Genomic DNA, 26,660 nt, shown 5'->3' with positions numbered 1-26,660 from the left:
CTATGCTCTGGGAGTGTTGATATTTTCCAGGCAGTACGGCTGACTGCGTTCAAGCTGGAAGCTTGGAGGGAAGCGTTTTTACTGTCGACCGCAGGGCAGACAACGCTGTCCTTTCACAGTACCCACGCCTGCGAGTCAGCGCCTGGGGAGAAAAGCAAAGAGCAGGCCGAGGCCGGAGAGAAGAAAGGCTGGGAACTAGGGTGCCGACTTTGACTGAAATCTGAGACGGAGGGCACGGGAGGGCGAGCACTCGCCTCTGATTGGTCCGTGGGCGTCGTTGAGGACCCACGCAGCTGCTTCGATTGGTTGGTGACCGCAATTGTTGTGGTGGCGGCGGCGGCGATCTTGCCCACGTACTTCCGAGCGAGAGGCCGGGCTGTGCCCTGGCGCGCCTGCGCAGAGCCCCGGGGCCCCACCCGGTAGTTCAAGAACCTGTGAGGGGGCGGGGCGGAGAGGTGCTTGTTTTGGTTCTGTTTCCTTTGAAGCAGAAGGCCGGAACCAGCGTAGCAATAAACTTGCTGGACTTGGAGAGAAGGCTACGACAAACTCGCCGCGGTGCCTAAGTTTTGGACTTGACATCCGGGTTCTCCTCCCGGCGTGACTAGCGCGCCACCGCCGACAGTTATCGAACCGGTGCCTCGATCTCTTTATCCGGGTCTAGGCGTTCCCGTCGTGCTTCGCGCACTACACTTGCCCCCTCATCCGGGTTCTCTCCCGGCGTGCTCCGCGCCGGGTTTGCTGGGGGGCACTCAGCGGTACCGCCATGACTATTCTCCCCAAAAAGAAGCCGCCGCCTCCCGACACCGACCCCGCCAACGAGCCGCCGCCGCCTGGGCCACTGCCCCCGGCGCCGCGCCGCGGCGGGGGTGTGGGCGTGGGCGGCGGTGGCACGGGCGTGGGCGGTGGCGACCGTGACCGTGACTCGGGCGTTGTGGGGGCCCGTCCCCGGGCTTCGCCACCGCCCCAGGGCCCGCTACCGGGACCGCCGGGCGCTCTCCACCGCTGGGCATTGACTGTGCCTCCTGGCGCAGTGGCGGGCCCCCGGCCACAACAGGCCTCTCCTCCTCCTTGTGGGGGCCCTGGCGGTCCCGGCGGTGGTCCCGGCGACGCGCTAGGTGCAGCAGCGGCGGGCGTGGGTGCGGCAGGTGTGGTGGTGGGCGTGGGCGGCGCCGTGGGCGTGGGTGGCTGCTGTTCCGGGCCGGGGCACAGCAAGCGGCGGCGTCAAGCTACCGGGGTTGGCGCTGTTGGTGGGGGCAGTCCCGAGCGCGAGGAGGTTGGCGCGGGCTACAACAGCGAGGACGAATATGAAGCGGCTGCAGCACGCATCGAGGCCATGGACCCTGCCACTGTCGAGCAGGTAAGAGTTGTGGACAGCTGTGACAAATGGGACTCCCCAGACTGAGAAGGGACCCAAGGAAGGCTGGTTGAGATCGCCCTAAGGGACCTAGGCCTTCTCATGGGGCCTGATACTTCTCTGGTTGGTAGAGGCATAAACATTCTCTTGCCTGCTCTCCAAAGACTTAGGGTTAGAGGCCCTAGATAAGGTGACAAACTTAAAGATGGGGTCTGAGGCCTCTTTTGAGACCTATGGTCTTTATTTCAAGCTCTGGGATCTCATGTAGGATCAATAGGTGACAATTCCCCAAGAGACACATACAGGATTGAGCCCTCCTGAGAGGGTGTCTCAGTTCTCTCCAAGAGATTTAGGTCTGTGTTCAGTGGCTTAAGAGCTCTTTTTCTCTGGGGTAGGGGTCAGATTCCCCTCCAGGAAACTCAAGTAAGGGGGAGGGGACCTCAGAGATGAGGTCTGAGCATCAACAAGGAACCTAAGCCATTTCAAGAGTCTGAGACATTCTGCATATAGGACAGCACCCACCCCCTTCGCAGGGTAACTTAACACTGCACAGGATCACTCCACAGTGAGGCCTGAGACCTCAAGGGTCCTAAGCCTGCGTTTAGGGGCCTGAGACTTCCTCTTCTAGAACCAAGGGGGACACACAGAACACACACCCTTTAGAGGGAGGGATCTTCAGAGCTTTTCTCAAAGGATGTAAAATTTCTTTCAGGGAGATAAGATTTCCTCCCCACTGGGGACAAGGGTCAAAACCAACACCCAGGGACCAGAGACTCTACTTGGGTACATGAGACTCATTCCCTTTCTGAGTGACAAGGGTCTACATTTCCCATCAGTGGCCTGAGAACTGTCTCGTTGGAGCAAGAGTCTGAACTTCTCTTCAGGATCGTAAGCTTTTTCTGAAGGATGGGCCCTCAGTCCCTCACCTCCCCCAAAGACCTGAGCCTTTCTGTGAGAAAATGAGACTCACAGCTACTGGTGCTTGAGATCCTCCTGCTTATGGACTGCGATTTTTAGAGCCTGGGTCTGAGGCCTCTTCAGGGGCCTGCTATCCCCCTGCAGAGGTCCCAGGCGAGGTGAGGTCTTTAGGAGACCTTTTTCCTCAGGGACTGGTGTCTGAGTGTTCTTGGGGGTCTGAGAACCCCACCCCCTCAAGGATATGCAACCTTTCTGAAATACTGCTGTGTCGTTAGGGACATAACATCCTGTCTTTCCCTCTATAACAGGGGTGTGAGAGCCTCCCCCACCCCCAAGGGCCTGAGTTTCTTATCAGGGGCATATGACCCCTGCCTTGGGAACACAAGAGCCTGAGACCATTTCTCAAGGGACATGGGATCCCAGAGATGATGTCTGAGGCCTCCCTACGGATCTAAGCCTAACTTCAAGGACCTGAGACCCACTTTGCCAAGAACACTTGAGTTTTTCCCAGGGACAGGAGACTCATATATACACCAGTGACTGTCTCCAGAGATAAGGCCTGAGCTTCCTCCTCAAGGAACTTGAAGCACTTCTCAGGAACAGGACTTCCCCCACCAGAACTGAGCCCTGGGTCCCTTCCGTTGGGACATGGATATGAGTCCCTGAGGAGCAGGATCCTGAGTCTCCCCGCAATGTTGTTTTGTTTTTTGTTTTTTTTTTTTTTGAGACAGAGTCTCGCTCTGTTGCCCGGGCTAGAGTGCCGTGGCGTCAGCCTAGCTCACAGCAGCCTCAAACTCCTGGGCTCAAGCGATCCTTCTGCCTCAGCCTCCTGAGTAGCTGGGACTACAGGCAGGCGCCACCATGCCCAGCTAATTTTTTCTATATATTTTTAGTTGTCCAGCTAATTTCTTTCTATTTTTAGTAGAGATGGGGTCTTGCTTTTGCTCAGGCTAGTCTCAAACTCCTGAGCTCAAATGATCCGCCCCCCCCCCCCCCCCCCCCGGCCTCCCAGAGTGCTAGGATTACAGGCGTGAGCCACTGCGCCTGGCCCCCCCAATGGTTTGAACTTTACCTGAGGTGTGTGAGGGTCTGGTCCCCACTTGAGGACCTGACACCTAAATCTTCTTTTTTTTTTTTTTTTTTTTTTTTGAGACAGAGTCTCGCTCTGTTGCCCGGGCTAGAGTGAGTGCCGTGGCGTCAGTCTAGCTCACAGCAACCTCAAACTCCTGGGCTTAAGCGATCCTCCTGCCTCAGCCTCCCGAGTAGCTGGGACTACAGGCATGCGCCACCATGCCCGGCTAATTTTTTGTATATATATATTTTAGTTGTCCATATAATTTCTTTCTATATTTAGTAGAGACGGGGTCTCGCTCTTGCTCAGGCTGGTCTCGAACTCCTGACCTCGAGCGATCCACCCGCCTCGGCCTCCCAGAGAGCTAGGATTACAGGCGTGAGCCACCGCGCCCGGCCCTGACACCTAAATCTTCCTGAGGGTACTGACACCTCACCTCAGACAATATACATGTACCCCAGTCTTAGGGGCCTTTTAGGGACTTAAGATTTCCTGCCTGGGGAGCTTGGGAGGGGACTTGGACCTCAGACTTCCACGAACCTTGGGGCCTGTGAGTAGGATAGGATTCTGAAGAAGAGTCTGGGCCTCAAGGACCTTAGCTTCCCCTCTGGGACAAGAGTTCCTGTGCCTTAGGGACTGGGGCCTGGACTCTCTCTTGGGCATGAGGCTCTTCTCCCACCATACCAGGCAATCCTTTGGAATCAGGGAGAGGAACATCCTCAGTGTGGCCAGAGCCTCCACCATTGGACAGAGGGACCTGGGTGCTCTTCAGGATTATAAGAACTCCTTATCTTGAGCCCCCCCCATGGCCTGGGCCAAGAAGGTCCTCCTACTTTCTGTGAGATGGTTGTCACGTCCTGGGGATATGGAGTCCAGCACCTCCGTTCTGGAAGTATGTTATGCTATGCTTGCTTCCCACCTGCAGGGCCAGGGAAACATTTTAAGTTCCGAACTGCTTTTGACAAGCTTATTTCTTCCCAGAGACAGAGAAGGGGTTTGGAACATCCCCAGTTTGGGGGAATTCTCCTCCACATCCCCCTTCCCCTTGGCTTAGGTAAATCTTTCTGTACTTCACGGGGGCCAGGGCCTTGTCTTGAGCCTCTTGTTCTAGGTCCCTTCCCACCCATTATTACTTCTGGCAGGATAAATCATCTGGACTCACAGGGTCAGGCCAAGAGTTGTTTCTTCTCTCCGTGGTTGAGGTAAAGCCTCTTTCCTCCACCACAGAAATAGAGAGCTATATATCCCTGATCCCAGGGATAGAAAGGAAGAAGGTCCTGTGCTGCCATATACTCAAAAAAAACACCCCCTTTCAGCCCCTCCCTTATACTTGTCCCCATCGGAATGTGGAAGTAAAGCTATGTAGGCTCGTGAAACCTGCCCTTCCCAATGACAGAGGAGAGGCTTTCGGTCCTCCCACTTCTTGGGACAAAGGGAGGAAGAAGACACTCCTTTTCGCTTGTCCTTACCTGGTCCAACTTGGGACCTTTTTCAGATGAGAAGAGGGGAAATTCTCCTGCCATCCCGGTCTTGGTTCTAAACTGTCACTGGGGGTGTTTGTAGTCTGGAGGCCAGTTGGATCCCTGAGGAAGAGGGGAATTGTTGAGAGGAAGTCTGGATGGTAAATCTGATCTGAGTTCTGACTACTTGTGCTTCCTGTTTGTCCCAATTCTCTGAATGTACCCTTCCTACCTTTAGGAGTCTTTTTGGCACTCTAGGGTCCAGGTGCTGGGAAGGTGGTGATGTCAGGAGTTTCCTTTTCCAGCTGTGGCTGCCTTGCTGAGAGTCTACCATAAGAAAACATTGGCTTGTAAGCATCCTGAGCTTGGGGACCCCCAGAGGTTTTTGGTTGGTTGGTTGGTTGGTTTTTCTTTTTTTGAGAGAGTCTTGCTATATTGCTCTGTCTAGAGTGCAGTGGCGTCATGATGGCTCACTGCAACCTCAAACTCCTGGGCTCGGTTCATCCTCCTGCCTCAGCCTCCCAAGTAGCTGGGACTACAGGCATGTGTCACCACACTTGGCTAAGTTTTCTATTTTTAGTAGAGATGGGGTCTCAGCTCTTGCTCAGGCTGGTCTCAGACTCCTGGCCTCAAGCGATCCTCCCACCTCAGCCTCCCAGAGTGCTAGGATTACAGTCATGTGCCACCACACCTGGCCCCCCCACAGAGCTCTTCGAGAAGGGGCTGTGCATGCTGAGGTGGTGGAGGTGCTGGGTATGGTACCGTAGTTGGTGCCTGGGTTCTAACTCTGGGTCTGCCAGGGTTTTGGATGAACCAGAATATATTCTGCTGGTGCTCTCTGGGCCTCAGTTTCCTCACTGGTCAGGAAAGGTGCTGGTGAGGTGTCATTTAGCCTTGGGATTTTAGGTAACTCAGTCCAAAGCCCTCTGGACCTGGAGGTGACAGAGAATGGTGGTATCTTTCGAGAAGGAACTGGGTTCCTCCCCTCTCTTCCCTTGCCCTCTGTCCGCTCCCAGCCATCCAAGCTCAGTGGGCAGGACAAGTGGCCTGTTTGCTGTGAGGCACAGGGTTGATGGACAGCAGTTTTTTTGGCCAGATGTGATGTGGTGAACAAGCTTGGTGGGACTTCTTGTCAGGGGGCCTGTCGGATAGTGTGGAGAGGTCGAGTTGTGTGTGGGAAGAGTTTGGGATTTGGAGCTGGGCGGACTTGAGTTCAAACTCCCTGTCTCCTGCTTGGCTGCTTTATGGCTTTAGGCAAACTACTTCCCCCTTCAGCTGCCTTTTTTGCAAAAGTCTGTCCATGCCCAGGGTTATTGAGTGTGTGAATATCCCATCTTGTCCACCTTGGACCTTGGCTAGTTCTTCCTCTTGATCAGGATGGGCAGTTTGTCCCAGGATCACCTTGGTTCTTCCCAGAAGCGTTTGTCCACCCCCAGTAATCCATCTTTGGTAGCAAAGACCCATCATTTGGCATCTAGGAACCTGCCAATTCCTTGAGCTCTTACCTCAGCTGGAATTGGGTAGCTAACTGGTGAGGAAGCAGGAAGAGGTCTCTGCCTGGGCAACAGGGATTTGAGTCCTGTCTGTTTCTGCACTAAGCTTTTGTGTGGTCTTCGGGCAGTTTCCTTTTCTGGGTCTTAGTTTCTCCATCCATGAAATGGGTAGTGGTGAGGGAGGGAGGTTGGACTTACTGCTCTGGAGCAAGTTGTAATCGCTTCTTTAATTCCCTGCTCCCCACTCACTTCACCCTTCATGAAAATTTTAAGTGAGACCCCTTGGCTTTTGGGGAAGTGTTACCTTTTGGGGAATGCATTAGGATATTTCAAGCAGTGTTCAGCTTCCTTCTCCCTGGCTGGTGCTATATGCCTTTGGGTGCTTTTTTTTTTTAACAGCTTTATTGAGATGTAATTTATTTACTGTACAATTCAGCGATTTAAAGTGTACAATTCAGTGGGTTTTAGTATATTCACAGAATTATGCATCCATCACTACAGTTAATTTTAGACCATTTTCATCACCTTAAAAAGAAACCTTACACCCCTTAGCTGTAATCCTCCAACCCCCCTCATCCCTTTCCAGCCCCTGGCAACCACTAATCTACTTTCTGCCTTGATTGATTTGTCTATTCTGGACGTTTCATATAAATGGAATCATAAAATATGCAGTTATTTGTGACTTGGCTTCTTTCATTAAGCATAATGTGTTCAAGGCTCATCCATGTTGTAGTATGTATCAGTACTTCATTCCTTTCTATTGCGGAATAATAGGTTCTTGGGAGTTTTTAAATCCTCCCCTCAGTGATCCAGCATTAGATTGAGGCCTTACTCTTCTGCCCTGGAGGGCTTGTGTTGGTCCTTAGACGGTAGTGTGTCTTTCTGTGTTTCTTACTGTGCTTTGCCCATGGAGCCAGGCCAGTGTTAACTGAGTGTTTTGGGGGACGGGGTGGTCTTGGCACCAAGGTTGCTGTGACAGAGCTGTGAAGCTCAGAATACTAAACACCTCTTGGCCATGGGCTCTGGGAAGACATCTGTCCATGAACTGCCATTGCTACTGCCATCTTCTCCTGCCCCATCCCTCCCTTAGCGGCAGCTCATTCATCCATAGTGTTAGCAGCTTCCTAGGCTAGGAGAGGGGATTCCAGGCTCCTGCTGCCTTAATTCTAACCCTCTCCCTGGGAGGATGTAAGGAAGTTAGATCCTGCCGAATGGGAGCCATGCCATGTTGTCTCACAGCCATGAGGCCCTAGAGCTCAGACACCAAGGAATGCTACCAAGGGGGTTGTATTAGTCTCCTGTGGCCACTGTGACTAATTACCACAGACTGGGTGGTTTAAAACAACAGAAGTTTATGCTCTCACAGTTCTGGAGGCCAGAAATCCAAAATCAATTCATTGGGCCAAAATCAAGGTGTCGGCAGGGCCACACTCCCTCCAACGGCTCTAGAGAGGAATTCAAACCTCTCTATTAGTAACTTCTGGTAGCTGCTGGCATTCCTTGGTTTGTGGCTGCATCATTCCAGTCTCTGCCTCCATCTTCACATTGCCTTCTCCTCTGCATGTGTGGTTTTCTTCTGCCTATCAAATCAAGTCTCTGTCTTATAAGGACACTCATGTTTGCATTTAGGTCCTACCTGCTACTCAAAGATAATCTCCCCATCTCCAGATCCTTAACTTAATCATATCTGCAAATGCCCTTTTTCATTATAAGGTAACATTTACAGTTCCAGGGATTAGGACCTGATATCTTTGGGTGGCCATTATTCAGCCTACTGCAGAGGTATTCTTGTTTCCCTTCCAGGGAGGGGAAGGGAACTCCTTAAGTGGCCTCTTACTGGGCAAAGTCTTGTAATATTTGAGTCTGCCCAGTATCCCTATTATTGGGAGGCTTGGTATCCTCATTTCACAGATTGAAAAACTGTCTCAGAGCAGTTCATCACGTGGCTAATTGGTGGAGCTGGATTGGAACCTAAGTCAGTTGGGTTCCATAGCCTGCTTCTACCACTTGAGCCTTTAGAACAGCAGGTTGTAGAGTCTTGCCTCAGCTCCTGGGATACTCTGGTGTCAGAGAGCTTTGCCCAGTCCTTTTGTGGAATCTCAAAGATGTGGAGGGATTTTCCCACAGGCTATGCAAGGTTCAGTGCCTGAACTTGACCTCTTCATGCCAGGGCATTGATGTAACATAAACTTATCTAGGGCTGAGCTATCCCTCACCCCCCACTCTCACCAGCCTGTTCTAAACAATGTTTTCTCCCCAAGAGGAGAGAGAAGGGCCAGAGCCCAAGCTCTTCAGGCTGATGGTATCAGAGCCATTGGGTAGCTAGAGGTCTGGCCTCTTGATCCAGACCTAGAAGTCAATCTGGCTGTCCCAGTACCCAAACCCTGCTGTCTACTCAGGCCTCCTTTCTTAGGGACGAACCAAAATTTTCCCAGGATAGGCTGCCAGGTATAGCTCCATGCTGTGGCACATGGGGTCTCCCATGTTGCTTCTACAGTAGGCCTTGTTGGTACCCAAACCCCAGCTCTTTTCTGCCTTCATAAAATGAGGATAATGCTGCTTGCTACCTGGACTGTGGTAAGTACAATTAAATGAGGTCACCCATTACACGTGGTACCTGGCATGGGGCAGGTATTCAGCTAATATGAGTTCATCTTTCTTCCTGGCTCTTCCCTGCTTGCCTGCCTAGTCCTACCCAGGACTTCAGCTCTGCTGAACTCATTGCTGGGCTCCAGGCATCCCTGGTTCTTTGTGGCAGAAGTGACTTCATTTCTTATCCAATTAAACAAGCATTTTGGAGGTCTTGGTGATCTAATCCTTTGCTCAGATGGCCCCTCCTCTCAGGTGCTAGCCTTAATGGCTGGGTCAGGTCCCTTCCTCTTTTCACAATACCACAAGTTCATCTCTTTCACAGCCCTGCTCACACTGTGTGGTTGTTGCCTATTTCCCTCCCCTTCCCTTAGCAGTTTGTGAGCCTATCAAGGGTAGAGACCAAGTATGATTCATTTCTCTGTCCTTATTGCCTAGCCCAGGATCTGACTCAATAGCTGCCTGGTAAATCTTTGTTGGGTGAATAAGTAAGAGCCCCTCTCCTCCTCTTTGATCTCCCTTTCTCAAACTCTGTTTCTCCCCTCCATACCTGGGGGCAGGAGGTTGTTGTGTTCCCTTCTTTTTTTTTTTTTTTTGAGACAGAGTCTCACTCTGTTGCCCAGGCTAGAGTGAGTGCCGTGGCGTCAGCCTAGCTCACAGCAACCTCAAACTCCTGAGCTCAAGCGATCCTCCTGCCTCAGCCTCCCGAGTAGCTGGGACTACAGGCATGCGCCACCATGCCCGGCTAATTTTTTCTATATATATTTTTAGCTGTCCATATAATTTCTTTCTATTTTTAGTAGAGGTGGGGTCTCGCTCTTGCTCAGGCTGGTCTCGAACTCCTGAGCTCAAACGATCTGCCCACCTCGGCCTCCCAGAGTGCTAGGATTACAGGCGTGAGCCACCGCGCCCGGCCGTGTTCCCTTCTTTTTAAAGAATTTTTCCTTCTGTCAGGCCTGGGGCTATAGTTATGGTTGGCACCTTCCCTGATGGAGATCCCTGACTGGGACAGGCTTCATGATTTTGGGAGATGACTGACCCTGTGGGGCAGGGATGGACTTGAGGGTAACTGGCTGGAATGTGCTGGTCCACAGCCTCCGAGGCAGGAGGAGCACCTGGACTGTTGGAATGTTGTACCCAAACAGGAGTCTTTGTGCTTGCTGCCCATGGAAGCCCATTAAGGCCTCCCAGGTGCCTTTGTCGTCTCTGGAAATCCAGCCACATCTTCCTGGGGTATGGGCCCTGATGGTGGAGCTGACCAGGTATTCCCTTGTCACCATCCCCTGTACATCCCCTCATGTCCAGCTACTCACCTAGGACTTTCTGAGGGCTTCTCAGTTGTACGTCATCTCTCTGCTGATCTCTCCCCTTCCGTGATTGGTGACTACCTCATCAGTATATGGGTACGTTATTTACAAAGCCTCTTCAGATCCTGAAGCTCCTCTGAGCCTCTTGACAGCTCTGTCAAGTAGGTCACACATCCCCCATTTGATAGCAAACTGAGGCTTGGCATAATCAGGCAGCAAGCAAGTGATGGAGCTGGGATTGGAACCCAGAGCTCTCAGCCTCCAAACCTTGTGCTTACTATTTTGCCAGAGATTCTTCTCCCCCGGTTTTCCTGGGGGATGAGTTCCACCCCTTGCCTGATTTGGGGGGAAATTGCCTTGCAGAGAGGTGGGCCCCTATGTCTGTCACCATTAGCCTGGATCCCACAAGTCCTTGGGCAGAATGGTGTCTCCAAAGAGCAGACTTGGGAGCCTGTAGTTTCAGCCCTGTTGCTGGGTCAGGCTGGCTGCGTTTGGTGGCCAGCAGAGGGCGTGAGGGACTCAGGAAAGGTCTGCTGCTCCTGGTTGATTTTGTTTTGAAATAGAAATTACGTTTTAAGTGGTTACACGGTCGTTTTCTTTAAATTCTGAAATTATGCATTTGTACAGATTCACTTAACCTGAACTTTTGAGGACAGATATGCTTTGGAATTCAGAAAAATTTCAGAATTTAGAAAAGCCACCTGGTGTGTATACTTTGTATTATGTAACACCTCCAGAACGGTCTGAGGCAGCACTTCATGATCAAACACCTGAATGCTTTCTGCGTCGAAATATTTGAATATTCACCCCCAAGTGGGATACTAGATTCTAGTCAGTTCCAGTAAGGATGCCAAATGAGTTAGATAAAGACTTTCGATTTTCAAAGCTTTTTGGGTTTTGGAATTTGGAATAATGAATTGTATACCTTTATAAAGAAGGAAAATTAAATAAAATCACCTGTAACAACACCATTTAGGTATAATATTTTATTGTCTAGCCTTCCCAATTTTGTGTATGTATGTGTTTGTGTACATACATATGTATGTGTAAACATTTATGTGTGTGTATATATATATGTTAAATGTATTCAGTCACAAATGAGATCACAGTTCACACACTTTTTGCCTTATGCAATATATCTTGGAATCCCCTAGCTGTTTGTAGGGTTGAGGATCTAGGCTCTTGCCAGTTACTCCCTCTTCAACATCTCCCCCACGTGAAACTCCTTGAAGTAGAGCTAGGTTCTTCACCCAGGCACTAACTGGGTCTGGGCCTCTGGCTGCCTGGGGCAATGTGGCTGCCTAGGCTAGGCCCTGCAAGGTTAGCAGGGGTCAGAAAGCAGATAGGGCCTCTGTTCTCAGGGTACCTGGGACCCCTTTGGAAGAAAGTGTATGTTCACCCAGTGACTGATTTCCTTAAAAGAAAAGGTCTCCTGCTCCCCATGCATGGAGTGGTCAAGCAGGGCTGAGAACTTTACCTTGCCCAGTGTCCTCTCTGCCAGTTATCTGGGCCTCTTGGGAGCTCGAGGGCAGGGCCCTGGGGAGGGGGTACAGGCCTTCCCTGTTGCTGACCCCCACCTCTTCCCTCCAGCAGGAGCACTGGTTTGAAAAGGCCCTACGAGACAAGAAGGGCTTCATCATCAAGCAGATGAAGGAGGACGGCGCCTGTCTTTTCCGGGCTGTAGGTGAGTCTCTGCCTCAGCCCTCAAGGGCCTAGGGCTGCCCCTGAGCTGTGTCCCAGTTATCAGGAGTAGCCCCTGACACAGGGTTGAGGCAGAGTTAGCTATCTTTTAGGGACTCCAGGCCCTAGCTTCAAGTTAGTATCTGGCCTGTAGCTTTGGGTCATGAGACAGCATAGTGGTACGAGAATAATAATAACAGCAATACTAGTGATAAATAGAATAACATCTTCTGAGGACAGATTGCTCTGTCAGGCACTATGGGAAACCCCTTTAATTCTCCCTCAAGCTAGGTGAGTGTAGGGACTATTGTTGGTTCTGTTTGTCTGATGAAAAAAGTGGCTCAGAGATGGGGGGGGGGGGAGGCGACTTGCCCAGCGTCAAACAGATGGAGCGAGGATTCAGCGTCTGAGTTAGATTAGTCTGAGGCCCATGCTCTTAACCATAGCACACTGCTGTCACCCTGGGATATAGGTTTGCTGTCACCCTAGGTTTTCACCCAGACCCTATCTCTGGTGTGTGTTGAGTCTCTATCCCTCAATCTGTGTGTGTGGGAGGGGTATCAAACTAGACCTTTAAAAGTTTCTTCTATTATGGAATTTTTTTTTATTTTTTATTTATTTATTTATTTTTTTTTTTGAGACAGAGTCTCGCTTTGTTGCCCTGGCTAGAGTGAGTGCCGTGGCGTCAGCCTAGCTCACAGTAACCTCAAACTCCTGGGCTTAAACGATCCTACTGCCTCAGCCTCCCGAGTAGCTGGGACTACAGGCATGTGCCACCATGTCCGGCTAATTTTTTATATATATATATATATAATATATATATTTTAGTTGGCCAGATAATTTCTTTCTATTTTTAGTAGAGACGGGGTCTCGCTCTTGCTCAGGCTGGTCTCGAACTCCTGAGCTCAAACAATCCACCCGCCTCGGCTTCCCAGAGTGCCAGGATTACAGGCGTGAGCCACCGCGCCCGGCCCCTATTTTTTATTTTATTTTATATATATATATATATATATTTTTTTTTTTTTTTGAGACAGAGTCTCACTCTGTTGCCCAGGCTAGAGTGCCGTGGCGTCAGCCTCGCTCACAGCAACCTCAAACTCCTGGGCTCAGGCAATCCTCCTGCCTCAGCCTCCTGAGTAGCTGGGACTACAGGCATGCGCCACCATGCCCGGCTCATTTTTTATATATATATTTTTCGTTGTCCATATATTTTTTCTATTTTTAGTAGAGACGGGATCTCGCTCTTGCTCAGGCTGGTCTCGAACTCCTGACCTCGAGCGATCCTCCCGCCTCGGCCTCCCAGAGTGCTAGGATTACAGGTGTGAGCCACCGCGCCCGGCCTATTATGGAATTTTTTTTAACTTACACAAAAGTAGAGAGAATAATGAACCTTCATGTACCTATCATCCAGCTTCAAACTAATCATCAACACATGGCCAGCCTTATTTCATCACTACCCTGCCCACTCTTTCTCACTCCCCTGAAACAAGAGTACTTTTAAAGCAAAACCCTGACATTGGATCATTTCATTCGTAAATATTTCTGTATGCTTCTCTGATAAATACAGACTTTCTCTTTTTTAACATAATCAAAATGCCATTATTGCACCTAACAAAATTAATAATTCCTTAGTACCATCTGTTATCCAGTCTGAGCTAGATCTTTGAGGCCCTTCTAGCTTTGAATCTGTGACCTAACAAATAGTCGTGAGGGCGTGCTAGGGTGAAGGGGAAGCTGGAAGTGTGACCTGATCCTCCCTTTGGAGCTCTGATCTCTACCAAGAAAAAGCACCCTGTCACAGGAGCTTTGACCTGGGAGTCAGATGACCCATCTTCTAGTTCTGGCCATGACTCATAACTGCTGTGTGACCCTCGGCCTTCATTTTCCCATCCATGAAATGGTGTTGATTCTCAAGTGCTCCTTGAGTTCCTTCTAGGTCTACTGTTCTCTCAGTCTGTGGATGTCTAGTGGTGGGCTGGACTGGTTCAGGCTCCACTCCTGGCTGTGCACTGATTCTTGGTGTGACCTTGTACAAGCAGCTCTTCTTTCCTGAGCCTGTTCTTCACCTGTAAAATGGGGCTAAACAACCCCAGTGCCATAACGACTTAATGGGGTTACTTTGGTAATTCCCTTTGTGTCTGACACATAGACCGTCATGGAACAGTGACGTTGGTAAAGCCGGGATGCTGACCTCCGTCACAAGTGTTTGTTGAAAGGGTGAAAGAAAGGTTGGGTGAGTTGTCGCCTCTCCATTCTACCAAGTGGAAGAGGTTAGAAGAGGTTCAGGCATTGTGCTCTGTTGGGCTGGGAAAAATCTCACCCCTCCTACTCCTCTGGCTAATGTTCTTGTTCTCCTGGGATGTTTCCTAGGACAAGAGCTGGGTTTAGGGGCATCTTGAATAGAAGGGAGGCACAGAAAGAATAGATGGGGGCCTATTAGGTCCTAGGCCCTATGTCGAGACCTCAGGCTGGATGTGGGGTAAGCAGGGCTGCTGGTGGAGTTAGGGTCAGAAAATGTAACTGGGTGGCTGGTCTTGGGTAGTCATTGAAGTAGACCTTGGGGCTAGGGAGGACACCTGGCTTGTGCAGCAACCTGTATGAAGAGCACTATTTGTGTATGTGTGTTTCTATCTAGCTGTTATCCCCAAACGCCTCCTGACCCTTCCCCCAACTAGGGCCTTCCAGTAAGGGGCCTGAGCTTACAGGAAGAGCTGACCACGGCAGGTTGAAGGCCTTTCCTTATCTGTGTTATGGCTACACATTTCCCCTGACTAGGCTGCCCTCGGCTTTTCTGTGTAAAACCTCAGAAGTCCTGTGGCCTCTCCCTAGAAGTACATGGCCCCTGGTCTCTAGGCTTCATCTGAAGGTTTCCTTGGTGCAGAGTGCACAATACGTGTATCTAGGAAGGGGACTTTGTCCCCAGGCTTTCTGCCCTTTCCGTTTCCAGCCTAGCCTGGACAGGGACAGATGGCAGTCGCCTTAGGCTCTAATGCAAAGTCCTGCAGGCTGTGACTTCCTGCCATGCATTGAATCGTGGAAGGAGCACGTAACTGAGAGTTGGAGTTGGGGAGGGTTGCAAACATAGAGGGCACTTTGTCATTTTCTTGTGTGGTAAGCATTTAGCTGGGTGCTTCGCTCACCTGCAATATTTGGATCATTATCCCATGAGGCAAGTGAGAAGATTGAGGCTTAAAAAAAAAGGAATGACATGCCCAGGGTCGTTAGTGGCAGAGCTGGCATGGGAACCCAGACATGTCCAAAGGATACATTCATTCTGTGATCTAGGAGCCTTATAGCTTCTTAGCTTGGTTGTCAACTGGCTGGGTGACCTCAGTTGTGTTCCTTGATCTCTCTGGGCATTACCTCCTCCAACTAGGAGCACATGGCCATCTATTGTTGGGAGTCCTGAATCAGGTGGCTTTCTGACCTCTGTTTTGCCTCTGGGGTCTGGGTGTCCCTTGTGTGAAGCAGTATCCATTGTTTGCGCTCGTTTCTATCCCACCACCTCCTATTGGGGATTCATGAGCATCTGTGAAAGCTTGGGTGGAGTGGAAATGGAGCCTGAGTTTCTAAAGGTATCCTGCGGCCCACCCTACCCCTGCTATGCTCAGATAATCTCCTCCTGGAAACATGACTCTGCATCTCTCCCTCTTTCCCTCCTTACATATGGGTTTGACTCAGCAGAAACCTCTGACCCTGACCATGGCCCTGGTGCTAGCCTCTGTGGGCAAAGTGGAGGCCACATGGTTGTGTCTGCATGGGCCATGGGGAGCGGCTGGGCCTGTGCGTGTTATGGCAGTGAGGCCCAGAAACATTAGCCAAGCCCATTCTTCTGGTCTTTTTGGTTTCGAACATGGACCATCAGCACTGGAAGTGATGGATCTTAGATAATTCGGACTATTTTATAAATGGGGAAACTGAGGTCTCAAGAGAAAGCCAGGACCCTGCCCTATTTAGGTCACAGAGCCAGTGTTAGAACATCGATGTTTGAGGTTGAACCAGGCCACAGGAGGAGAAGATTCCCATGGGCCATTTCCTATACACCAGCTTCCTTAGGCTTCTCTTTGCCCTGCATCCTTTAGTTTTCTCATCCTTGCAGTGGGAATCCTTGAGAAACCAAGGAGGCCAAGTTCTCCTGTCTCCCCCACTAAGTGTGTGCCAATTAGGGTAGTTGGGACCACGGGCCAGCTCATACCACAGCTGCTTGACAGGCAGGTGAGACCTTTTTCCTGGCTCATCTCCTGAGGAGATGAGCCCTCAGTTGGGCCAGGGTTCCCACTGAACCAGGAGGACAGTAGGGAGCAGACCAGGTCCCTGTCTCTCCCTGCTGCTTTGTGTACACACATGTGTATGGTTTGTTTTTAGGTTGCCTGCAAAAACCAAGCTTCCTTTTCTATCCTTAGTGGAACTTGCTGTGACTCTTCTAGCAGGCAGGAAGGCAGGCAGCAACCTGGGGAGCAGGCAGTTCTCAGGGGGCCTCTAAAGCAAATGGTAGGACCTTGTACTTAAACCCCTATAGAAAGATAATCCAGGCTCTCCTGTCTTGCTTCTCCACATAACTCTGGATACATACTGGTTACATTTTAGGGAACCTGAGTAGGAAGGATTTCCCCCAGGCTACAGGGGAGAGAGGTTAAGGCAAGTCTGTTATAGCTATTAGTTATCCCCCCACCTACCCTTGCAAAGGCTAGGAAGGAGGTGAGGGAGTTCCTGAGTTTATATAGCCTCATATCTTGTCCAGCCTTCATTCTTTCCTGGTTGGTGGCAAGGGCATCTACTCATTGAATGTGATAGTTCTCTGTTGTGGGGATTGTTGTGTGGGCATTTGTACTCAGGGAACATCTTTGGCAGGCGCTGTTGGCTGTATATGCGTACACATGACACTTGTATAGTGGTTTCTCTGTGTGCTCAGAGAAAGGAGAGAAGTGGGATGTGTGGGGAGGGTAAGGTTCATGTTGACCTTTATGGCCCTAGGGAGAGATTTAGCCCCTGATATCTATAATCTCTGCCCATTCTCATGCCTTTCCTGAGTTCCAGCGGATATTTGTGTGTGCTGGTGGGGAAACTGAGGCAGACAGGGTTAGGCCTGGCCCCAGGGAGTAAGGTGACTAAGGTGATAGCTGGATTGGGGTGGAGGTGGTAATATCACCTGGATCCAGCAGTTACCCATTAAGAGCCTCGCCTTTACCCCCCTAAATGTGTGATCTTGGGTCAACTGTGCTTCATTTCTATATCTCAGTATCCCTCCTGGGTAAAGTTAGGAGTGTTTCGGTGAGGACTGAATGAGTTGGAGTGTGAAAAGGCTCTGTTGGAACCACTTGTAGTATAGTACTGAGGGTTTCTGAGCCCTGTTGGGGATGAGGACAGAGGTGGGGTCGTAGGGGACCCCCTTCCAGCTGGACTCTGGAGGGGAGAACAGGTGCAGATTACCCACAAGTGCAGCGTCAGCAAGAGGAGGAGTTTCAGTTTCTATCAAAACAAGTTTCTGAATTCCCCTACCTCTGCAGGTCCATTGGGTCCCTCTTCCTCCCACCTCAGGCCCCTCCACAGGGAGTCCAGCCTGGCCCCAGCACCATGTGCCAACCTTCTGGGAGGAGGAGGGCTTTCTGGAGGAAAGAGGTGGGGCTAGGAAAGTCAGAAAAACTAAACCTTGTTGTGTACTTACTATGTTCTTAGCTCTGTGCTAGATGCTTTTCCTGCCTTATGTCATTGAAGAAATCCTAATCTCCCTTGGGAGGAGGTACTGTTGCTGTTTTTCTTGGTTCAGAGATGCACATTTTCTTCCACATTAATGGTTCCTTAATTAGGGTACATCTTATTAGTGTGGTGAGGTTCTCCCCAAAAAGCTGTAATTAATTATATGTTATACCATATCGCCTATCAGTGGCATCATAGAAGACGTGATATTTTACATTTTACAGGTAAGTGGAGAAGTGTCATAACTTGCCCATATTTCAAGACCGCGTTTTGTGAAGCCTATATTAATGTGATACTAATGTTGTTGCAAAAGTTTTGCACTAAGTTCACAGAAGGTAGGCTTCTGGACCTTTGGATTCAGTAGAGAGCCAGTCCTACTTGCAAGAGGAGGGACAGCCTAGGCTCTGCATTTGGGGCTTTCCTCTGGCTGAGGAAGTACAACAGAAATGAGGAAGGGCTTAATAAGCAGTCCCAGAAACATTCTGGCTGACCTGTGGGTAGCGGGCAATGTGAAGGAGTCATTGTGCTCGTGACAAATGGGGCTGCTGTTTCTTTACCACCTCTGCCTCAGGTGCTTAAATCTGTAGTCTTGACAACACCCTTTGCGAGGAAGAAGAGTTACTGTCCCCACTTTATGGATGAAGACATCTCATCTCAGCCCAGAGAGGTTAAAGGCCTCTTCCAGCGTCACACAGCTAGGAGGCAGCAGAGCCTTTCTGCCAGACAAAGGAGTCACTGTCAGGGAAGTGGGACCCTCCCGGGGTTCTCCCCTAGCTCCGATTCCTGTCTCAGAGTCTCCCCTCTTTTCCCCATTTTTCTGCATCTGACGTCTAGCTCTCACTGATAGAACTCCCAGGCCTAGAAATGACAGTTGACCCTTTCATAGGAGATAGGTTTTCTCCAGCACCTCAGCCTATCTCCCTGAACCTGGCAGGCCGACCCCGATTTAACCCCTTCACTCCCATTTCAGTTCCTGTTTACTACAGCTGCCGACAGCACTGCCTCCCAGCGCCCCAAGCTCAGCCTACAGAAATAGCTCCTGAAGCAGCTCAACTGTGCAGGCTCTGTGGTCCTGGCTTCTAAGAAAGGCAGCAGCAGGGGGCCCCCGAGCCTGTGTGCAGAACATGTGACTTGCTGGAAGTGCCGCGGGAGGGGGGGTAGGGGGGCAGGGGGGGGCAGGGGAGATTGTGGCCACAGAACCCACATCCTTGTTTACATCGGTGAAGGGGCTACCCCTTCCCGCCTTCACATCCCCCACACCCCCTCACCCTTCAGGTCTCTTTGCCTCCAAGAGGACTTGAGACAGACATGGGCCCCATTTTCTATCTCAGAGCAGCCTTTCTTTCCTTATCTTACAAAACCCTCCAGGGAGGGAAGGGGAAGGCAGTGAAGGCGTTCTTCTGACAGTCCTTCAGAGAGGTAGACTGATGGTCATGGAAGAACTCTGGAGTGTTCCCTGTGTGATCTGATTCTACCCCAGTTCCCCAGGGAGATCCCATCAGAGCAGTGGTCCTCCGGGGAAACAAAGGGAAATTCCCTCTTCAGTGTTTCAACCAGTGGAAATTAGACTTGCCTAATCTTCAAGCCCATTTCAATTTTCACAGAGAGAAGAGCTCCCTGGCTCTCCCAGCCTATCCATCTGCTCAGCAAACTTTTCCTGATTTCCTTTACTGTATCGGGCCCTGACCTGGGGGTGGACTTAGGTATGAACTGCCCTCTGCCTTCAGTGGGAGCCCAGTGTGATCGGGCAGAAGTCTGAGCATACCTTTGAGAAATCTGATGAGAGAGGTCCCCTGGAGGGGGAGGAGCTGTGTTAAAGAACAAGCTGGTGTTTGAGAAGTAGGCAGCTGAAGTGGATAGGAAGAGCATCCTGAAAAGAAGGGACGGCATGTGTGAAGATCCTGAAGCGAAGCAGAGGGAACCTGCTTCCTTCTCGCCTTAGTTTGACCAAACCCCACGACGCCTGGACCATTTGGGCCGCAGGCTGCCTTCCTGAGTTAAACTGAAGTTACTTGCATGTATGTCTTATCTCTCTTAGTAGACTGTGTGCTCCTCAGAAGCAGCGGCAGGATCTTACTCACCTTGGTCACCTTCACGGTACCCCACATTCAGGTCTCACTGTGAAGAAGGGGACTCTGATTTACTGAGTGACTACTCTGTCCCAAGCCCAGTGGTAGTCAGTTCATACCCATTATGTCATTTAATCCCCACAAAAGACCTGCCAGGTTGTTATCCACCTTGGTCTCATTCTACCGTTGAGGCATATGAGGCTCAGAACACTCGGGTCACTTGCCTCTGGTTGCTTAGCTCACTAGTATCTGGCAGATTGGACTTAGAGTTCCCCCCTTTTTTTCTTTTCCTTCTTTTTTTAACCCACAAAGGCCATGATGACTCCTGGGAATCAGGAAAACTGTATTCCACAGTTGACGCTGTCATAGACCTTTGGCAAGCCACAAACTCTCCCTGTGCCTCAGTTTCCTCATGTGGAAAGTGAGGGGGGTAGTGTGGAATTGATGATACTCAAGGCCCCTTATGGGACTTAGAATGTTGTTGATTTGTCTGAGTGGCCAGGCATGCCCTAGACAAAGTCATCTGCCCAAGAGGCCTGTGGTTGTGTTCCTCTTACCTGTACTCTCTTATTCTTTAAGTCTGTCCCTGTCTGCCTCTTTTCCCATGACCCCATTCCAGCCTATAAGGGCAAGAATTCTCCAGGCCTTAGGATAGGAAAGGGCATTTCCTTGGTCCCCTTGCCCCTTCTCCCCCAAGGATTTTCTGGGACTCAAGTTGGTTTTCTGATGGCAGCTCTGACCCCAGCCTCTCCTTTCTTCTGTCTCCACAGCTGATCAGGTATATGGAGACCAGGACATGCATGAGGTTGTGCGAAAGCACTGCATGGACTATCTGGTAAGACCTTGGGAAAGCCTTGGGGCAGGGGCAGGGTGGGAGGTCTCCTCTCCCCACAGACCTTAACCTACCAATCTATTCTGCAGATGAAGAATGCTGACTACTTCTCCAACTATGTCACAGAGGACTTCACCACCTACATTAACAGGAAGCGGAAAAACAACTGCCATGGCAACCACATTGAGATGCAGGCCATGGCAGAGATGTACAACCGTCCCGTGGAGGTGTACCAATACAGCACAGGTACTTCTGCAGTGGGTAGATGAGGGACTGATGGTGCCTCATCTGAGCCTGCCCTTCCTGGCCTACTGTGGATGCTCCCTCCTTCTCTTTCTCTGCAGAGCCCATCAACACATTCCATGGGATACATCAAAACGAGGACGAACCTATCCGTGTCAGCTACCATCGGAATATCCACTATAATTCAGTGGTGAATCCTAACAAGGCCACCATTGGTGTGGGGCTGGGCCTGCCATCATTCAAACCAGGGGTGAGTGGGTCCCTGTGCCCAGGATGGCTGCTGGATATAGGGATCAGAAACCTCTGCTGGAGTCTCTGCCCTACAAGGGCAAGAACTCTCCAGACCTTAGGATAGGAAAGAGCATTTCTGCCCCTAACCCACAAAAATGTCCTGTCTCCTCCCTGGGTTTCCCCTGAGGTCTCACTTCTATAAAATTAATGAGTTACCTGGGTTGATCTCTCAGGGCTCATTCTATGGTCTCAGCTTGCCTGTCTATGAGCCAGCTCACCCATCTTTTGTGCCTTTTGAGGGCTGGCATTTTAGGCCATGGAAGTCCTGTTTGGGAACAGTGAGCCAGGGCTTGGTCTGGGTGTCTTGCCATGGATCTTTCTCCCAGACCCATAGCAGTTACAGACAGCTGTGGTCATAGAGACCTGGGGTGCAGGCCTGGCCCCACCACTTACCTGCTGTGGGACCTAGTGTAGATTGTATAAGTACTCTGGGCTGAAAGCTTGGCTGATATAGAAAGCACCTCCCACTGTGCTTAGAGCCTAGTAGGTGTTTAGAAGGAGGCAGCACATTTTCCCAGCACACACTGGTAGATTTTCATTCTTTCTCTCTCATAAATAGTCATCTGCTGGGGATTTTTGTATTGTTTTGTTTTGGGGTTTTTTGTGGGGTTTTTTGTTTGTCTGTCTTTCTTTCTTTCTTTCTTTCTTTTTTTTTTTTTTTTTTTGAGACAGAGTCTCGCTCTTTTGCTCAGGCTGGAGTACAGTGGTACAATTATAGTTCACTGCAGCCTCAGAACTCCTGAGCTTCAAGCAATCCTCTAGCCTCAGCCTCCCGAGTAGCTGGGACTACAAGAACACACTACTATGCCTGGCTAATTTTTACAATTTTTTGTAGAGGTGGGGGTCTGGGTATGTTGCCCAGGCTGCTCTGGAACTCCTGGGCTCAAGTGATCCTCCCACCTCGGCTTCCCAGAGTGCTGGGATTACAGGTGTGAGCCACTGTGTCTGGCCCTGCTGGGGATTTTGATGTCTTCTATTCAGGTTTCACTTCCTACAAACAGAACGCGCTCCTGCTTCATTTTAAGAAACACATACTCTAACACCAACACACCCTCCACCATAGGGTTTTTTGTTTTGTTTTTAAAAACTTTTAATTTTAGAACAGCTTTAGATTTACAGAATCATTGCAAAGATATTACAGAGTTCCCATATACCCCACTATGATTAATGTGTTAGCATAGTACGTTTGTCATAATTAATGAACCAATATTGATATATTATTAACTAATGATAGTACTTTAGGTAATCTCAGTTTTCCCTAATGACTTTTATCTGTTCCACAGTCCCATCTAAGAAACCATATTATGTTTACTTGTTGTGTGCCTTAGTCTCTTCTTGACTGTGACAATTTATCAGAATTTCCTTGTTTTTGATCTGTTTACCAAATCTAGTTTTGCCTTTTCTAGAATGTCATATAATTTGAATCATACAGGATGTAGCTTTTTTAGACATTTTTTTTTTACTTAATACTATGCATTTAAGATTCATCCAGGACGTCCTGGTTTGATTACTCATTTTCTTTTTCTTTCTTAAAAAGTTTGAATGTTTTAGTTTTTTTTAAATGAATAGACTTAATTGTTTAGAGCAGTTTTACATTTATAGAATAATTGAAGAGAAAGTACAGAATTCCCATATGCCCTCCGCCCCTGAGCCCCTGCACACAGTTTCGCTATTAACATCTCAGATAACTGTGGCACGTTCGTTGCAATGTGTGAACCAATATTGATACGTTATTATTAACTGAAGGTCCTGTGCCTCCTTAGGCTCCCTTGTCTGTGAAAGTTTCTTAGAGTTACCTTGTTTTTATGACCTTGACAGTTTTAAGGAGTACTGATCAAGTCTGTTGTAGAAAACTTCTCTTTTGGAATTTGATGTTTTTCTCATGATTAGGCTTGGGTTGTAGATTTTAGGGAGGAAGATCACAGAGGTAAAGTGCCATTCTCATTACATCAAATAAAAGGTATATACTATGAATGTGATGTACTGATAAGGAAAACCCCCATCTATTACTTCGGGGATCAGCCACCTGAGACCCCCACCCCCCACGGAAGACCTGCATCAGCATAATACTGACCTGTTACCTGGCACATCAGCATAATACTAACCTGTTACCTGGCGCATCAACTAACCTATTACCTGGTTCATCAGCATAACACTAAACCTATTACCTGGCGCATCAGCATAACACTAAACCTATTACCTGGCGCATCAACACAACGGAAGAGAGACTACAGAATTCCCCTATGCCCTCCCTCCACCCCTGCACACACTTTCGCTATTAACATCTCAGATAACTGTGGCACATTTGTTGCAATGTGTGAACCAATATTGATACATTATTGCTATTACTATTTTAAATATGGAATGCTTCACGAATTTGTGTGTCATCTTTGGGCAAGGGCCATGCTAATCTTCTCTGTATTGTTCCAATCTTAGTATATGTACTGCTGAAGCGATACATTATTATTAACTGAAGGCCCTGTGCCTCCTTAGGCTTCCTTGTCTGTGACAGTTTCTCAGAGTTGCCTTGTTTTTATGACCTTGACAGTTTTAAGGAGTACTGATCAAGGCTGTTGTAGAAAGCTTCTCTTTTGGAATTTGATGTTTTTCTCATGATTAGGCTTGGGTTGTAGATTTTAGGGAGGAAGATCACAGAGGTAAAGTGCCATTCTCATTACATCAAATCAAAGGTATATATACTATGAATGTGATTTATGACTGTTGATGTTGTCCTTGATCACCTGGCAGAAGTAGTGTTTGTCAGGTTTCTCTACTGTAAATTTACTCTTTCCCGCCTTTTTTTTTTTTTTTTTTAGACAAGGTCTTGCTCTGTTGCCCCAGCTAGAGTGCAGTGGTATCATTGTAGCTCACTGCAACCTCAAACTCCTGGGCTCCAGTGATCCTCCTGCCTCAACCTCCTGAGTAGCTGGGACTACAGGCACGCTACCACGCCGGGCTGATTTTGTGGAGACTACATCTCACTCTTGCTCAGGCTGGTCTTGAACTCCTGGCCTCAAGTGATCCTCCTCACCTCAGCCTTCCAAAGTGCTAGGATTTACAGGCATGAGCCACTGTGCCCAGCCTCTTTCCCATATTGTACTATTTGGAAGGAAGTTACTATGCACAGCCCATACCTAAGAAATGAGGGTTATGCTTCATCTCTTTGAGGGCAGAATATCTGTGTAAATTATTTAGAATTCTTCTACAAGGGAGATGTTTCTTTTCCTCCATTATTCATTTAATGATTTATTTATATCAGTATGGACTTACAGGTATTCATATTTTGGGCTATAATCCATAATCTAATACTACTTTTATTTCTCAGATTGTTCCATCTTCTTTTTTTTTTTTGGAGACAGAGTTTCACTATTTTATCTAGGCTGGAATGCAGTAGTGTGATGTTAGCTCACTGCAGCCTTGAATTCCTGGGCTCAAGCAATCCTCCTGCCTCAGCCTTCTGAGTAGTGGGCTTGAGCCATTGCGCCTGGCTGTTCCATCTTTTTCTGAAGCATTTCCTTATTCTCTGGTGCTATCAGGTGTTCCGGGTTCATCTTGTATATTTCCTATCCCTATGCTAGAATCAACTATTTCTCCAAAGGGCCTTGAAACCTTTTATTAGAGAATGTTGTTGAAAACCAAGGTCTAGATGCTGAGTATGCTCTTTGCTACCAGGTTGTCCTTGCTTCTAGGCTCTCTCAGCTGACAGAGCAAGGAGATATTTGTGTGTATACTGGCCTGTGTGTGTACACATACCTGTAAATATTTCTATGTGTAACTACGTGTATCTATATTAAACTAAACGTGAGTTCTTAATGATGTCTCCAACTCAAATCCATTACCACATGCATCATTCTAGCCTTCTCCCCTTGTTGATGTGTAAATTCCCACTCCAGCAGTAGAAAACTGGCTGCCATCATCCACTGTCTGCTTAACTGCTGGCTTCCATATATATGCATTTAGCAGTATCAGACTTGTTCACCCTTACACCCCTGGGAAACTTTATCAGGTAGAGTACAATGCTATGTGCAGTTCTGTTTGCCTTTAGTGTTAAAGACTCCATTCATTTTGAAAGTGACTTAGGTCACCAACTCCCCCTGACACCCTTCAGTGAGAGTGTTTCATACATTTGTAATACATTTAGATTCTCTTGTCATATTCTGCATTCCATCCTGGGATCCCTGACTTCCTAATTGATCTTTTTTAAAAATTAGCATGCATTTAGGTGTTCACTCTTTGTGTTGTACCTTCTATGGGTTTTGACGAGTATATAATGTCATGTATCCACCATTACAGGATCATTCAGAATAGTTTCATTACCCTTAAAATTCTCTGTGCTCCACGTGTTTTCCCCTCCCTTCCTCCCTTCCTCCCCTCCTCCCCTCCTCCCCTCCTCCCCTCCTCCTCTCCTCCTCTCCTCCTCTCCTCCTCTCCTCCAACTACTGATCTGCCTATTGTCTCTGTGGTTGTGCCTTTTTCAGAATGTCGTATAATTGAAATTATACAGTATGTAGCCTTTTCAGACTGGTTCTTTCAGTTAGCAGTATGCAGTAAGGTTTTTCCGTGTTTTTTTTAATGACTTATTAGCTCATTTCTTTTTTATCACTTAATATTCCATTTATGGAGGTACCACAGTTTATTTAATCATTCACCTATTGAAAGACAGTTTTGGTTGCTTCTACTTTTCGATGATTATGAATAAAGCTTCTGTAAACTTCTGCATGCAGGTTTTTGTGTGGACATAAGCTTTTGGATCAGTTGTGTAAATATCTAGGAATGAGATTGCTTGATTGTGTTGTAAGACTATGTTTTGATTTGTGAGAAACTGCCAAATTGTCTTCCAAAGTGGCTATAATACTATTTTGCATTCCCATCATAATGAATGAAGGCCCCTGTTGCTCAGCATTATTACCAGCAGTTGATCTTGTCAGCATGTTGGATTTTAGCCATTCTGTTAGGTGTAGTGGTATCTCATTATCTGAATTTGCAATTGCCTAATATCCAGTGTTGTTGAGCATCTTTTCATATGCTTATTTGCCATCTGTATATCTTCGGTGAATTGTGTGAGTGACTTCCTGGCAAACAGTTCTTAAAATCCTTAGAAACTCCAAAGTGATGTCTTTTTGTATGCTAACGAGTTGACTGATAGCTGGCTGCCTCTAGGTAGCTTAAGGATGGGGGCTGGTCACCAGAAAGACCAAGGCATGATTAGAGGTTTGGTACTTTTAGCCCATCCCCCTACCCCTGGGGAAGGGAGAGGGCTGAAGATTAAGTTGGTCACCCACAGTTTAAGCAGTCATGCATATTGGGAGCTTCTGGAGGTGCCTGGAGGCTGGCACTCCAGGGAGGGCAGGGAAGCTCTGCGCCCCTTCCCCCATGCCTCACCCTGTGGGTTTCTTCATTTGTTTCCTTTGTATTACCCTTTGTAATAAACCAGCAAATTTGTTTCCCTGAGTTCTGTGAGCCACTCTAGCAAATTAATCGAACCCAAAGAGAGGGTCATGGGAACCCCAACTTATAGCCAGTTGATTAGATGTTCTGGAGGCACAGACTTGCGACTGGTTTCTGAAGGGAGGGGAGTCTTGTGGGACTGAACCCTCAACCTGTGGGATCTGCAGCTATCTCCAGGTAGATAGCATCAAAATTGAATTGGATTGG

General features: G+C 48.7%; 1 protein-coding gene and 1 non-coding gene across 5 annotated transcripts in view; one reads left to right on the top strand and one right to left on the bottom strand.

Moving 5' to 3' along the window:
- The first annotated feature begins 37 nt into the window (after positions 1-37).
- Positions 38-26,660, top strand: part of OTUD5 (OTU deubiquitinase 5) — a 32,053-nt gene continuing 5,430 nt past the window's right edge. For 2 of the 4 annotated variants that reach the window (XM_069463095.1, XM_069463093.1), the window contains exons 1-6: positions 38-1,357; positions 11,784-11,877; positions 19,175-19,273; positions 20,410-20,474; positions 20,561-20,717; positions 20,816-20,964. In XM_069463095.1, the coding sequence (XP_069319196.1) occupies positions 764-1,357; positions 11,784-11,877; positions 19,175-19,273; positions 20,410-20,474; positions 20,561-20,717; positions 20,816-20,964 (1,158 nt within the window). In that variant the 5' untranslated portion in view covers positions 38-763. Of the gene's footprint in view, positions 1,358-11,783; positions 11,878-19,174; positions 19,274-20,409; positions 20,475-20,560; positions 20,733-20,815; positions 20,965-26,660 lie in introns of all 4 variants that reach the window. The other 2 variants (XM_069463097.1, XM_069463096.1) reach the window with 2 other exon arrangements.
- LOC138379269 (U6 spliceosomal RNA) lies at positions 23,359-23,464 on the bottom strand. Its single transcript, XR_011232048.1, has one exon. It is a non-coding gene; the product is annotated as a U6 spliceosomal RNA (small nuclear RNA).

This window comes from Eulemur rufifrons, chromosome 30 (assembly GCF_041146395.1).
Source record: "Eulemur rufifrons isolate Redbay chromosome 30, OSU_ERuf_1, whole genome shotgun sequence".
Lineage (NCBI taxonomy): Eukaryota > Metazoa > Chordata > Mammalia > Primates > Lemuridae > Eulemur > Eulemur rufifrons.
The sequence above is the reverse complement of the archived record's forward strand: the minus strand, read 5'-3'. Positions and strand labels throughout refer to the sequence as shown.